Raw genomic sequence first — 16,267 nt, 5'->3', positions numbered from 1 at the left:
TTCGATATACTTTTGACGAAATTTTAAATCCGAGGGCGGAGCCCGTACGGCTAAGACGTTTGGTTATCACACTCTGTGACCTATCACCTCCTATGACTTATCACACTTTATGACCTATCACTTCCACTATCTCACCGTCGCAACGCGCATGTACTTTCTCTCATATGATCATGTTTATATGGTAGACATACGGACTATTGGCATGCACATTTTGCGGCTGGTTAATGTTGTCAGTTATCTAATGTTTTATACGTATATTTGGTTAAAGTAACCTATAATTTGTAATTAGAAAAAACGATATCCACTATGTTTCCTTCATTTTTGGATAAATATCCCGATCTGATCGATGGGCGCATCAAATGCCAATATGATCTACCTGATAATAACGAATAACTATAGCAATAACTATATAAAAAGAAAAGAAGAGACATGGTTGTTTAATCTGTAACAGTGTAAGTGTGTAACATGTTCAATATGGAAGGAAAAAAAACCTGATATAGAAGGTATACAAAACGCTAGCTGATAATAGTTCTCTTAATTTTCATTCACTTTCTTATAATAATACTAGGATAATCGGTTCTTTTCATGTTTGAATTGATGGCTACATTTGTTGACAGGTTTGATCTAACTTATCTTTAGTCGTGTGAAAAAGTTATATCTTAACCTAAGCCCATTATAATAATTGCGTTAACCATTTAAATTCATTGATGATTTATGACCCAACCCGGAATTCAAAAACTACATTATAAATTTACAGTAGATATTTTAAATATAAGTAGTCTTATATAAGACATGAATCTATTTAAGTAGTCGTAGGGGAATAGGGCTCGTTTCTTTTTTTAGTCATAATGAATTTTTGTATATATTAAGTAAAAATGTAAGTAATTAACGTTTAACATTATCTTCAATGAGATATTTTAGAGGTATATTTGATTAAAGATTGTGAACAATAAGAAACATGTTTGACTACCAACTTAATTGTTTAGTTAACGAGATAGGTACCTGCACAATGCGGCAGCAGTGACGGCAACGGGTGGTGTTAGTGGCGGTGGTGGTAATGATGTGGTTATTAATTTAAAAATAATGTACGTAAATGATAGTGTAGTTATTTTATGATTAAGAAATGTATCTTTTGTAAATATTATAGAGGATTAGGTGGTAAATTAATTAATAAAAAAGATAGATAGTTTGGATAAATATGGGTGTAAAATATTTTTGGGATATATTGGGTAGATTTTGTGTGTGAGTTAGGAATGTGTTGATAATTAAGGTTATTTTGGGTATTTTAAAGGTAGGGAGTTGAAAAGATTAAGGGTAGTTTATTTATTAATACGAGAGATAGTGTCTGCGCGTTGCGACGCTGAGATGGTGGGAGTGATTAGTCAAGTCATAGATTATGATAGCCAAATGTCTTAACCGTATGAGCTCTGCCCTCGGATTTAAAAATTCGTCGAAAGTATATCGAATGACATCTTTAATGAAAGAGCATGAAATTTTACGAACATCCATACAATTTTTATAATTTATCGATATACAGTTTTTGAGATAAAAGATTTTGAATGAATTAGATGTATAAAATGATTTATGAAGGAGGGGAAAAAATGAGTGGTTGAGATTTAAGGAGAGAGAAAAAAAATGAATGGTTAAGATTTAAGGGTATTACAAGTATATTAGATAGAGATGTTTAAATCTTAATCTTAATCTTAATCTTAATATATACTATAAGACAGTTGAACTAATGACTTATCAGCCAATCACGTCGTTTGATTTCATCAAATTAACCCTCACTTATATCATTATTTAATTGATTTTATTTAATTAATAACATGTAAATAATTAAAATAAAAAACACGTACACAATATGGATCAATACAATATGTTGCTTCAATTCTTCAAATATGGATAATTGTAATCATAATTGGTATTTATCTGTGTATTAATCTAGCTGGATTTAAAGAGTCCTAATTCTAATCAGATGGACCTGATCTGTCTTGGCCCATTTAATGGAATCGTTTCCAGCATTCTAACTTGCCAAAGCTGTTCGTTTTGAAGTACGTACTCATGTTTTCTTTGACTTTCCGTATTTGATGTATTCTTTTAACTCTTCCTCATTAGCATTAGATATGGCAAAATGGTTTGGGTTGGTTATGCGTCATGAAGTAATTATAAGTGTATGCTAAAATTGGTCAGCCGTCAACGTGACCTTAAACACCTGGTCCGATAATTAAAATATATGAATAAATAGTTGGCCACATATTCTTACAAAAATTTATACGGAGTAGCATTTTGATTATTTATATGATTTACTGCATAAATGTCTTAGAAGGTTATACGGCTTAAATATACTTTGGGCAGCTTTTATCCTGTTTCTTTTTAAGATAATTATTAATTTATGTTTTACTTATAGGGATGAAGGATAACTCTAATAGACCCATCATAAAATAATAGTTTGTTCCCTTTAATTAGTACATATTCTCTTATATTATGTTACTTCTAGACGACTTGCTTATTTGATGTATGTATCATGTATTTTGTTGTGACTCGAGTCCACTAATTTTTCTTTTATTATGTTTCGTTCTATCTAGACGAGCATAACCATTTACCATATGAACCGAGTGGTTCATGATAATAATATGCGAAGTAAAACTCGCAGCACCTTATTCTTTGGTATCCTAAACAGAAATGTTAGTAACATTGAAATTTGAAACCAATGTATAGCTTTACGTTGCATCTCAATAGACTTAAATTCAGTAGGCCCAAAAGTGTCAACCCCAGTTTTTATATTACATACCTTTGTTCTCATTTTACTTAAACTTTTTCTTTTGTTTTCATTTAACTTACATTTGTCCATCTAAATAGATAATTGGATTTTTAATATGTATCAACTTTCAAGTTAAAAACTTTTGCATATTTAATATATGAATATATAATATTGATAATGTCATAAGTTCCGTGTCCAGTATCGGGCACGAATCTAAAATCTAGTTAGTGAATAAAGAAGATATGTAATTTAGATAGTTCAATTAATTAATTGAGATTTGAAAAAATGACATAATGTACTATAAGATTGTATGTAGATTAGATAGTATAGATAAATTTAGTTTCGAAAAATATAAATCAAAGTATTCATACGCTGCATATATATTTCAAGCCCCTCATCTTTGATGAGTTTAAGCACCCCCCATTCCCATTTCAGTAATATTCCAAACCGAATATGATTCTTACAAATCTAAACTAAACACCAAAGGTTTCGGTTGTTCATAGAATAAAGTCAACGAAATTTTCATTTGACTAATAAAGGCTCAACTCAAACCTCTAGAAAAAACAAGGAGATTACGTTATTAACTTATTAGTTATTATTATACAGAGAAATTGAATTTACAACTTTCCCTTGGACATGGGGAAAACTTTCTTGGATTTTGTTATTCTTTACATTATCCTAAACTCATTGAGCCACCAATTATTTGTTTTATTCTTTATTATTACACACATGATTAGGTGCTTTGATCCAAAAAAAGCATGCTACTTTTTTATTGTAAATTATCCTTGGATACGTAAATCATTATATATTGAAGCAATTTGTAGTGATCAGGACTTGTAATCAAAGTTATGGATAATAACGATACATATATTCTTCGTAGGATTTTAACACATCACCCATTTATTTTTTCGTCCCTTTTTCATATGTGCTTATTGGTTTTGATCTTGTAGTTTAAAGAATTTTTCTGTAAAGAAAGGATGTGTTTGGTAAGAAGAGGTTGTAGAAGCTTAAAAGTTAAAACTGTGGTTTAAAACAATAATCTATATTAAGAAAGTCTCGTAAGAATTTGATTTAAAAAAAAAGACTCCTGATACTAAAAATGTCATAAAATATTCTAAAAGTCTCTTAAATAAAAATTTAAGAAAAAAAAAAAACTCTTAACTTATATCACCAACTTCCATCTCTAACTTCCATCTCCAATAACATATCCTGATATTTATATACTCCCACATCCATCCAATAGACCAATACACTCAATTATCCATTAGTGTTTTGAATGAATCCTGAGTTTTGTATGTATACACATCATAAGAAGAATAGTTGAGTTTTTAAAAGTTTTAAAATAGTTTTTCTGAAGATTAATCATTTTCTAAAAAATTATATAGATGAAAGCATAGACAAGATATGATAAATAATTCTGCCTCGTTTTCACCCCTTAATTAACATATATGTGTGTGAAACATAAATTTGTGAAGAAAAAGATAAGGTGAAGATAAATTCCTTTTTTGGGCTTTAATAGCAAAAGGAAGCCAAGTGTCAACAACAAAAAATTCGGATAAATTAAAGTTATATGATAAGGTTTTAAATGATAAGATATCATGTGTTATGTCAAACAAGTAGATCCCAACTACCACCGTTTCCATGCGCAATTGGCACAAAAAATAGGTCCATAGGTTTTCTAATTTTAATATACACTTTCTTTTATCTATAAGCTATAACACATAATAAGTTTTTAATGAATTATATTTAATATATATTAAAATTTAAAAACTTCAAGATATCTCTATCACTTGTTATACTTTTTTAAAATACTTACACTAATCATCTAACTATAACATCATACAAAATGCACAGATTATCAATAACTCTTTGAAATACCTACACTACTCAATTACTTACTGCTACCATTACTAGCAGCCACTCATCTCTTACATGCTACCACCACCCTCACCAGTAGCAAATCATCTCTCACATTTGGCCGACGTCACTATCGTTTGGTCATTTTGCGTGGGTAACTTGTGAGTTATATCTAACGTGCAAAATCTTAGTAATTAATTTAGCTATTTGTTGTAACTTTTTTCAAGTCAACCAATTATCATAACCGGATTAGCTAAACTTTTATTGATGTTGGAAATCACATTATTATTATTATTGTTACGAGTATTACTCGTATTATTTTTTGCCATACACATCGGTGAATCATGTTATTAAAATCAAAACAAACTTTTCTCCACACTTAGTTTCAATTTTTCCAACCTGATAGCTGTTAAGACAAAAAAAAAACATGTACAACTTAATTGAAAAAAAAAAAAAGTAATACAGCCGTTGACAATTATTTGGAAGAATAATAATCTTTATATACGCATTTTATTCTGTATAAAGTATAAACCGTAAGTAGCTGATTAATAAATTCCAGACGCATATATGAGACTTGTAAAAGATATCAAAGTTTTAGTGGTATAAAAGCATTTCTATAATGCTATGTTCTACTTTCTTTACTTGCTTACATACAGAGTACAGACTACAGAGTCCTTCGCGTCCCGGTATGTTCAACATACAATTACCATATAATTTCATAATTTTTGTCGTTTCATGTAATAGGATATATATAAATATATCTTGGAAAAATCAAATATGAATCTATATACGGAGTAATAAAGAAAAAAAACCCATTAAATGTCTTGTAGAAAATATGGATCATTATTGCACCATCTTACAATATTAAACTAGCTAATCAACCTAGGTTTAACCCGGGACGCTTAATTAAAAATTTAAAACCAAAAAATATATAGAAATATGTATTTAATTTGTTGTCAATACATTATAATTTGATACGGAGATAACAACATACTTGTAAAGATTAACATTAATACATAAAACTGATTAGGATGATGAAAAATTAAAAAGTAACTATCATAAATCAATGGTAGATATGAAACTAAAGTTAAAGAGTTAAGATATTATATTTCATATTAGTTAAAAATAATTAAGGTTAAAAAATAATATATAAAAAAAAAGAAATGGCATATTGCCTAATATAAAAAATAGTTTTTAAAATAAAAGAAAATCTATTATGACATCATATATTTTTTAAAATAGTTTAAGAAAAAATAATGGCATACCACATAGGTAAAAAATTTCTAGAGATATCAAGTAGGAATTTATATGATAAATAGAAAAGAGTGATAAGAAATAGAGTTAAAATAGCTACTTGTAAGATCGGGTCATTGCACCATTCTCACAGTCACATACAATCTTAGTATATTTAAGATGATTTTTTTTTTTTAAATTCGCAGTTATCATGCGAGATACTATAGTGAAATCTAGTTGAACAGTATGTATATGGAACTTGAACCTCGTATACATGAAATCCAACATCCTACATGTTTCTTAATAATAAGATCTTCGGATTGTACGATCCCGATCTTGATAATATTCATATTAATGACCGTTTTAAATTAACTACGGAGTATATTGTTATCAAGATCTTAAATTCAAATATCATTTCTCAAAGTAAAAAAGATGGATAGTCGTAATTACGTATAGTCCTAAATTTTCACTCAATTTGACTTCAAGTAAAGAAGCAACGGATATTAACATCCCGCGTGGCAGTAAAACCACCTCAAAGACTCCTCCAAAAGAACGTGGTTCTTCTCATGTTAAACGTGTCCATAATGCAATCGGTGTCTAATTACTACCTAGTACGTTTTCGGACTAAAATTTTGTTGTTTTGTTTAGTTGCAATATTTATCGTACGTTTTGACAACAATTATTGTTCGTTTATTGCACATCAAATAATCTGTTACAGGATGACAAAAATAATAAAGTACAAATAGAGCGACAATATGTTAATATGCATATCAAATTGATAAATTAATAACACAAATTTGACAATTTTTTTTAGGAAAATACTAAACAAAGTCTTTGGGGCTTCACTTAACATGCATAAAAAGATTATATATTTTTATATTAAAAGTCCACCCTTGAATTTTATGGTAAGTGTACAACTAATTAATGTACCTTAACGAAAGTTCTTAGGGTTTCGTTTAGCAAAACCTTTTTTTTATTAGTAAGCAGTTGTACATTTAGATAACTAAAATTTGTCATTTAAATAACAAATTAACTTATATCGTCAATTTATCATTCCCTATATGCATAATGTAGAAAACTAAAGAAAAAGAAAGAAGTAAATTACGCATAACAAATTCCATTATAACTCGTATAAAAATTAGGCTAAGACAAAACACTCAAAACTTATGTTTCTCAAAAGTCAAAAATCAGTTTCTCAAGTATTACCTGTATTATAGGATTAGTAAAAAGTTCTGTAGGAGAAAATTATGATGTTTTTCCTTCTTATAAAACTAAGGTATTAGATTAAAAAAAACTATCTTTTGAGCAATTTTTTTAGGATGACACGATAAATAATATAAAATAATGATTACAATAATATTCCAATTAAATTGCATATATCTGAATAAAAATACTGGCATACTCAAGTAAGTTAGAACATGAAAATCTTACCTTTTTATATAAGAGAAAAGAAGAATATGAACATGTATTTGACCAAAATTCGACTTATATCGACTTGCAAGTCCACCGAACCGAAGCGCGTAACGGTGGATGCAAGTATTGAAATGTTAGCATTTTAGCTCTTGTAGTTTACTTTGTGTTCATTTTTAACCCATGCCTTTTTGTTCAAATGTTTTAGATGTTAAGTTGTAAACATATAGTGATGAAGTTTTTTTTTTTTTCCTTACGTGACATGTAAACATTTTTTGCAAGGCTATTTTCTATTTGACATGTAAAAATATATGATGTTATAGTACGGAGTAGTTTGTTTTTCTTTCAAAAATTATTTTTTATACTAGGTGTTTTGGCATCTCTTTTTTTCATATTACTCTTCAATCCTTAATTTCTTTTAATTAATATGAAAAATGATTGACCATATTTTAGCTCTTAACCACTAGGTAATAGCTTAGTGGCCACCAGCCGTCACTTTTCAGGAGAGGTCCTGGGTTCGAGTCTTGTTAAAGGCAAACTTGAGATAATCAAGGGATTATTAAGTGGTTGAGAATTACCTGGACACTAGCCTGACTGAGGGATTAGTAGGTACCAAATGGTACATGGGATCAGAGGGTTTCCATCCAATTTTTTTTTTAATTTTAGCTATTTAATTTTAATTTGTTATCTAACATTGATTTATGGTAATTATTTTTTTACTTTTTAATCACTGTAGCTGATTTTATATATTAGTGTTCATCTTTACAAGTATGTTGTTATCTTTACAAGTAGTTGATTAGTTAAAGAAAAATTATTGTTTTATTTAAACTATGGCTTTTTTTTTAGTGATTATCTATTAAAGGAAATTAACGTGAGAATAACCAAAATTTATGTTTCGATGATTACCAAAGATAATACAATGTATGCCAATGTTTTAAAAACCGGTATTTTAGTCATAACAGTGTGGAAAAATTTTCCAGTATTATCGGATTATTGGTATTATCAAAAATACCGGCCGATACGACTATTTATATTTTAATTTATGTTTTGTATATAAAAATTTTACAAAACTTGTTACAATTTAACGAAAATAGTCAAAATACAATTATAATACACTCAAAAACAATACTAAATATGTATTTCATAACAAAATATAAGTTTTAAAGTTTACAAATAACGAAAAAATAACATTAAAGTATCATAAAAATAATTTTAAGAATATATATATATATATTTTTTGAAAATTAAGAAATAACGGTATGGTAATATCGGGAATACCGAAAATACAAGCCGGTATTAAATAGTAAAAATACCAGGCTTAAAATATCGGAATACCCCTGACACCGTTAATACTGATATTTATTTACCGGTATTTAAATCGGTGTATGTGATTAGGTGAGCAAAAACTAGTAATTTGTGCATGGGTAGTTTTTGAAACAAACTTAAGAGATTATGATAATGTAAAATCACACTCACACATAGTAATAACCAAGACTACAAACAATAACTTATTACACCGTTTTTGCTACCCATAAATCTATGCAAAACGTAAATCTTTGTAAACAAATATTCAAACCCAAACGATTCTGTTCGATGATATATTGGTAAAGACTTGTTATTCTTAGTTTAAAAGTTACAAGGTATATCTTTGACATAAACTGCTTAGTGACTACGAGCCACGAGGTTCACCTACTGTAACTCTAGGATCATAAAATGAGTCACCTTGATATTGTTATGGTTATAAATTAAAATAAAATAAAAATCTAAACCAAATTACATAAATCTTGATACCAACAAAACAAGGAGCCCATTGTCAAACACCAAAACTCCAAGGACAAAGTGATCTTTTTACTTGGTTCATACTATCACATAATTATTTATTTACATGTGGATATCCATCTCTCCTATGTTCTTCTTCCTTTTGAAACCTCTCTATACCTATCTATCTTCTATATCCATACATATATAAAAAGAAAGAAAGGAAAAAAAAAGAAACTTGATCCAAATCCAATCCAATCCAAATTTTTATAATAAATTTCCCAACCAATATCAACCCAAAATCCCTAATCCAATCTAATCAAATCTTAAATTATATTAAAAAAAATCCAATCTTTATCTTCCAAAATTACAAAACCCTAATCTTGGAATCAACCCACAACCCAAAACCATGACAAGAAGGTGTTCTCATTGTAGTAACAATGGGCACAATTCAAGAACATGTCCTAACCGTGGTGTTAAGTTATTTGGGGTCCGAATTACTGATGGGTCGATCCGAAAAAGTGCTAGTATGGGTAATTTAACCCATTATAATGGATCCGGAAGTACTAGTAGTAATTTCTTAAATGGGTTATCTGGTGGTGGTGGTGGTACGGATCTTGATTCACCTGGTGATACTCCTGATCATAACGCTGCTGCTGATGGATATGGGTCTGAAGATTTTGTTGCCGGGTCGGGTTCTAGCCGTGAAAGAAAGAAAGGTTTGAACTTTTTAGGTTTACTTTTGTGGGTTTCTTGTTTTCTTTTTTGTTATCCAATTTTGCTAGCTTATAATTCAAGATGTTGGGTTTTTTTCCCAAGAAAAAGATTTTTTCTTTGTCCAAGATTTTTAGTCTTGTTAAGATTCTATCTTAAATTTGAGTGTTTATGTTTAGATTTTAAAGTTTATCCGTCTGAGATGATTATGATAAGTTTTTGATCCAAAAGTATACTTGAATGTAAATATTACAACTTACTTTTTACTCAGAATGACAGTTTTGCTGTTTGTTGTTCATTTGATTATCTTTTGAGGTCTGTAATGTTAAAATTAACTAGGGTAATGTAGGAAACTTAAGAATTATGTTTTTTTTTTTTTTTTGAAAGTCGATTTTATTTTGGCGGACTTAAATAGTAAGGTGGACAATTATTTTGGTAGACTTTGAGTCATAGCTAAGCATTACTCTGAAAGTAATAATAGATGGTTTATGGGTATATAGGATCTAATGATTATAAACTTTTATATGTATGATAAGATGTGATGTTTTAGCTATTCATTGTTCTGCATATTGAGTGTTGTTTATTTAATTCATATATGTGGAATATTTTTTTAAAGTAAAATTTATATGGGATTATGTAATGATTAATTATAGTGTAGATACTTTATGGAATGAAATAATGTATTATAGGATGTGGATATTTGGTATTTAGGTGTTCCATGGACAGAGGAAGAACATAGGATGTTTCTATTAGGTCTGCAAAAGCTTGGAAAAGGCGATTGGCGTGGAATAGCAAGAAACTATGTGATCACAAGAACACCAACTCAAGTTGCAAGCCATGCCCAAAAGTATTTCATCAGACAAAGCAATATTTCTAGAAGAAAAAGACGGTCTAGCCTCTTCGATATTGTAGCTGAAGATGTAAGTATCACTTAACTAGTCATACCTTGTAATCTTGTATATGTGGTTAGATGTGCAGGTCAGCTTGATAGTTTTAAACAGTTTTTGTTACAACGGGTCAATATTATTTGCGGGTTAAAAATGGGCCGGGTTGACCTGAAAACACATCTCTCTCTCATTTTTTACCTAGTATCATAAATACTCTGTAGTTAATTTAATCTTTATCAAAAACAGTAATCTAGTTCTTAGCATCAAACAATTTAGGAGGCTGTATACTTTGGGTAAGCTTCAGCCTTTGTTTTTATATATATATAAGTATATAACAAAGTTTATAATAGAAAATGTGTCATTTGTCTTGTTCCCCTTCTAGCTTAGGTGGTGTTTGTTAGATGTGCAAGTATTATTACATGTACCTAACCATTTAATTTTTGATTTTGTTTTTAAATTTTTATTTTGTGTAGTCTCCAGACACACAGATGATCCCCCCCAATGATTACCCTGCTGGGAACCCGTCACAACCAGAGGCTCAATCCGTCAAAAACCCATTGACCATACCAACTCTAGAGGAAGAAGAATGCGAGTCAATGGATTCTGCGAATTCAAATACTGCTGACCTTCCCCTTGACACGACACATGCACCTCTAAATCTTGAAAATTCTCAATGCTTGTATCCAGTTATGTTTCCAGCATACGTGTCTCCACTAATACCAGTTGCTATCCCGTATTGGCCTGGACCAGGGTCTGGTCAAGATCAGTCTACATCAGTCAAAACAGAGAGTCATGAGGTTCTTAAGCCAACAGCTGTTCATTCAAAAAGCCCGATTAATGTGGATGATCTTGTTGGTATGTCTAAGTTGACATTAGGTGAATCGATTGGAGATGGTGCAATGACTTCACTGAAACTAGTTGGAGGTGGGTTGAGCCGACAATCTGCATTCCATGAAAACAATCCTGGTCCTAGAACTTCGAACATGGATAATAATCACAATCCTATTCATGCACTATAGAATGGTTAAATGGAAATCAGTATCTTTTGTTTCTTAATTATCTTGTAGGATGTAGCTATGCTTGTAAGCTCGCACCAGATCGAAGATCTATCTGTATACATGACAATAATTTTCACCTTGTTGTGTGAATATCTTTTTTGCTTTGATGTTTAGGAAATCGGTTAACCGACTGCCTAAAAGATCGGTCAGGTTCTATAAAATGGACCTATCCTAGTCTTGGAGATTGGTCCGAACAATTTGGAAAGTACCCGTTCTAAATGAGATGAGCTTAGGCTTCTTTTTTTTCTCTCTAAAACCATTCTTGGCAACTACTGAACCGGTCCGCTAGAATTGGGTCTTAAACCATAAACAACCAAATCATAATTGCGTGACTGGCAAGTGGCGACTGTTTAGCCTTGTTGGCTAAAACTTTAATCACTCCCCTTTCGCCCACTCTTAATATTCTGCTCATACTGTGTCACCAATTTTTATATTACAATTGGTTTTTATGGCATTCTGTACTGTACAATGGTAGCTTTAAAACTAATTATTTACCTTGTTAAAAACGTATGGTATGTTTTAAGACATTTTGACAACTTACCCGATAAAAGGTATATACACAAAGCAGTCGATATATTTTTCTCTTGAGGTACTAGTGTTCTCCGTTATTGCCTTTCCAGTGGTTGATCTCATATTCTTAAATGTAGACCAACTTGTAAAGACAAATGACGTAAAAATATAGTGAAAAATACGTTCCATTAGACAACTTGTTTTGATCGGAAAAGATGACTGTGATGATGCCGCACAAGTCGCAACATGATAACTGATAAGAACAGACGAACAGTATGGTGATATTGGGTTATGTTATACTTGTAAGGGCCAAGCTTAACTGGTTAAAGTGAAAGTCTGATGAATATGTCAATCGGGTGAAATTATGAATAAAATTAAAAATGTATCTAAACTTATTAAAATCATCTAATCATTTAATTATCCGCTATTTAATTATTACTAGAGTTCTTTGAGTTATGTAATATTATTATATACTGCTTCCCCCAACACATCACGTGTGGTGTGTTATGTGGGTGGTTGGTTTTTGGTCGAGTTTGAGCGGTGTGGGTGACTGATTACCAAGTGTTAATGGATTGAACTACTCGGTGAAATGGAAAAGGTTTATTCACGCGATCTTCTTGCAAACAATAATATGGAGCATTTGGTCTAGTAGGAACGAAGCTTTTGGGGGATTGACTGGCGAAATTTCAATTTGACATCTCAGCAAGGAATAACAGAGAAAAAAAATAGGGTGTAAGTGTAGTGCTGATGTACGATCCTTGGCCTGCTTTAATGATATGTTAGAATGTCCGAGTGTGATTTTCTTTAATGGAAGTTTCGTTTGAGTTGAAAAAAATCAAATAAAAGTGAAACACGTGTCATGGTATCGAAATTGTTCATATTGGTTACATCAATTATGGGGCCTTCTTATAGTGTGAACAACCGTCCGAACAATGGTGACCAATGAAGATGGTTTGAAATCTCAACCCACACGGCCACATGCCAAACCCATCTCCCCAGTCCCGTTCCAAATTACATAAAAAATTAGGAAAAAATGTCAGGTATTATAAGGGATCCAGTCGTCCGCGAGCCAAACCCAGTAGGAGGTTTTTTTACAGGCTGTTATTGGTTAGGTGTTACAACTGGTAAAATAGGATTACTCGCCAGAGGTCTCAAGGTGTTCGTGATACATGTATGGGTTCGCTTCGTGGTAGTAGTGGCACCCCTTTGGGAAGAAGAAGAGGGTGTTGATGTGATATTGCGGCGTTTAGAAGTTACACCCTATGGTTTCATTATTATGGCCTTTGCATTTTTAAATATGAAGTCACGATCGGTTCCTGGCTTCCCATTCACAGAGTGTCCAACAGCAAGTACGGTATCGGTGGCGAGTTTTCTAGCTTCTGTTTTAGCCTCTGGTGCTGAACGATATATTTATGCATTAGGTTTTGATCAAAGTGGTTGCTTCGCTATTGTGGCTCGTTTGGCAAGTGTGGCTTGTAAGTGGTTCTTGTTTGCATCTCTAGTTTGTCTACTCTTTCTCTGATCCAATCAAGCGAGAAATTGAATTGTCCCAAATAAATAAAGGCATTTACATATATCCTTAACTTATGGTTCGTAGTTGCATATTTCCCCAAAGCAGGCATTAAGAGCATTGAAAATTGCGTTTTGGAGAAATATGTAATTATCTCCCATAAACAGGGAATATATGTAAATCTCTCCTCAAAAAAGTCAAAAAAAATCAGAAAAAAAAAAGTTTTGTTAAGCATGACACATGTCTATGTGGTATGTTTAGCAAAACAAGACAAAAAAATTGTAACTCCGCCATTGATAAGCTTTTTAGTTTATCTATGCCGGTCCCAAGCCCGGATGAAAGAGGAGGGTTTTTATTAGAGGCGTAATAAAACCCGCCCAACGTTGGTGTTGCTTGGAGCCACCATAAAGGTTACTTAAATGAAATGAGTTGATTTACCCTGTTGGTCTGCACATTTTTTGGTCTTACCATGTTATTTAGAGTTTATACTGCTTTGGCCAACACATTTCTTGTGGTGGTATCTGGGGGGTGGTTTTTTATGTTTTCGGTTGAGTAGTGACTTTTATAGAATTATTTCACTAATTGCTTCTTTTTTGTTTTTGAATTCTAGATGTATATTTAAATGCTTGATATTTCGTTAAGTGATGTAACCTTTTGTTGATTATTGTTTGCGGAGACACTTTATTTTATGAAATGCTATTATGTTTATGTAAATCGAGATGTTCCAAGGATACAGGAAGAACGCAGGATGTTTCTATCAGGTTTGCAAAAGCTTGGAAAAGATCTTCTATCAATGCAGTTTAGAAGGTAAAAAGGATTTCAGTGTTTTGTTTATAGTACTTATCTTGTAGGATTTAGCTATGCTTGTATGCTTTCACTAGATCGAAGGTGACACAATAATTGTCAAACACAATACCTGTTATTAAGATTTAAGGAATTGCAACTTTCTTTATGAAAGTGAAACCAAATACAGTTATAAAAGCTTGTAAATATTTTTCTCTCAAGTGAATAATAATGTGCGAAAATTATCCCAAATATGCAGGAAACAAATGTGCATTCACTTTATTGTAAACAATATTCTTCAGTAAGCAAAATTATGAATATGCTAGAATATGGGCATTGGCTTATTCAACATGATGATGACTAGTAAACATAATCTTATTATCTACAACACTAACCAACCGATGCCAACAACAGATCAAGTGTAAGCTTCACTCAAATGCTAGATTTGAGATCTTGAGAGTACAACACAGACTTCCAAGATGGATTCCTGGGTAGAAAAGTGTCCTGCCATATCAAAACAATAGATTAGATCCAGTTTACATGCACGTTGCAACCGGATGCAAACCATAAAACAGTTCGAATAAAAGAGAAAACATCCAAGAGGAGGGTATGTATGGGGGCTATTTATAAATGGGTTGCTAACTTCCTTTGAAAAATGTCTTCATACAGTCATATTCTTTACATTTTACTAAGTGACCTTTTGGTCTCAAGTCTCAACAGAAGCACCATTATTTCAAGCTAGTTGCAAAAGATTAAAAGATAAAAACCCTACCAATTGTCATTGAGTTTGAATCCAAGTGCAAGTACCTAAAACATAAATGTCTCTTTTTTTTTTGGTACGGCAAAAAACATAAATGTTCTTTTGATCTTAGCATCACCCGATTACCTATACACTACCCCTAAATCTATTAAATGAAGAAGAAATAAATAAAGTATTGATGGATGTAGAGAAAATAGTAGAAATGAAAATAGAAGAAGAACAAGGGGGTGCATACAGAGATGTAAGAACAGGATGGAATAACGGATAAGGACTTGGACTGAGCGTGATTGAAAGCCGCAACGGAGAGAAGGGAAGCTAAACCTAATCCTCTTTTGGATGTCGGAACGAAGGTGTGAGTTATATCCATTATCTTTCCCTCGTTTCTAAGCTCGTACTCCAGGTATGCTTTCTTGTCCTCTGTTTCGAACCTTTTCTCTTTCGAGTTCCATTCTATCTTCACCGTTGCTCCTCCGCCGCCGCCGCTCCCCGTCGCCATCTCTCTCTCTCTCTTCCAATATATCTGTTTTTTTATTTTTATTTTTTCCTTGGCCTCAACTCACAAGTCATGATCCGTTCATAACTTTGACTAATTATTTTTTTTTTAGTAAATTACACTTTTCGTCCCTGAAGTTGTCACGTTTTTCACTTTTCGTATCTTAAGTGAAAAAATTACAATTTTGACCTTAAAGTTAGCAGATTTTTATAATCATCGTCCCTCGCCAAACGTCGTTAAGTTTCAACCGTTAAGTCAGACACGTGAAACACACGTGAGGGACTGAAACTACAAAAAATGACAAGTTCAGGGACAAAAATTGAAATTTACTTTTCTGTTTTCATCATCTTCATCTTCTCCGGCTGACTTTCGCCGGAAAACTTAAAATGCCAATATCTCACTCGTTTTTTTGAATTAGACCATAAAACCACCACCAAACTTCTCAAAATTAATTTTCGCACGAATCCTAACCAAAAGATTTCAGATTCAACACTTTCCTGAAAACTCAAAATACCCATAACATAGATTTTGAG

The 16,267-nt window shown here is 31.6% G+C and overlaps 2 protein-coding genes across 2 annotated transcripts; one reads left to right on the top strand and one right to left on the bottom strand.

The window, feature by feature from the left end:
* Window positions 1–9,193: 9,193 nt before the first annotated feature.
* Window positions 9,194–11,785, top strand: LOC122600849 (transcription factor MYBS3). The gene is made up of 3 exons (XM_043773624.1): window positions 9,194–9,738; window positions 10,445–10,653; window positions 11,094–11,785. The coding sequence occupies exons 1-3, from the start codon at window positions 9,429–9,431 to the stop codon at window positions 11,637–11,639; spliced, it is 1,065 nt and encodes a 354-aa protein (XP_043629559.1). The 5' UTR covers window positions 9,194–9,428; the 3' UTR covers window positions 11,640–11,785.
* A 2,950-nt stretch (window positions 11,786–14,735) lies between these two features.
* On the bottom strand, window positions 14,736–15,780 carry LOC122600542 (acetyltransferase At1g77540-like). Its single transcript, XM_043773271.1, has 2 exons — window positions 15,477–15,780; window positions 14,736–14,985 (listed from the first exon to the last, which is right to left on the bottom strand). The coding sequence occupies exons 1-2, from the start codon at window positions 15,735–15,737 to the stop codon at window positions 14,914–14,916; spliced, it is 333 nt and encodes a 110-aa protein (XP_043629206.1). The 5' UTR covers window positions 15,738–15,780; the 3' UTR covers window positions 14,736–14,913.
* Window positions 15,781–16,267: the final 487 nt, after the last annotated feature.

The sequence above is a fragment of the Erigeron canadensis genome, chromosome 5, assembly GCF_010389155.1.
Source record: "Erigeron canadensis isolate Cc75 chromosome 5, C_canadensis_v1, whole genome shotgun sequence".
Taxonomy (NCBI): domain Eukaryota; kingdom Viridiplantae; phylum Streptophyta; class Magnoliopsida; order Asterales; family Asteraceae; genus Erigeron; species Erigeron canadensis.
The sequence above is the reverse complement of the archived record's forward strand: the minus strand, read 5'-3'. Positions and strand labels throughout refer to the sequence as shown.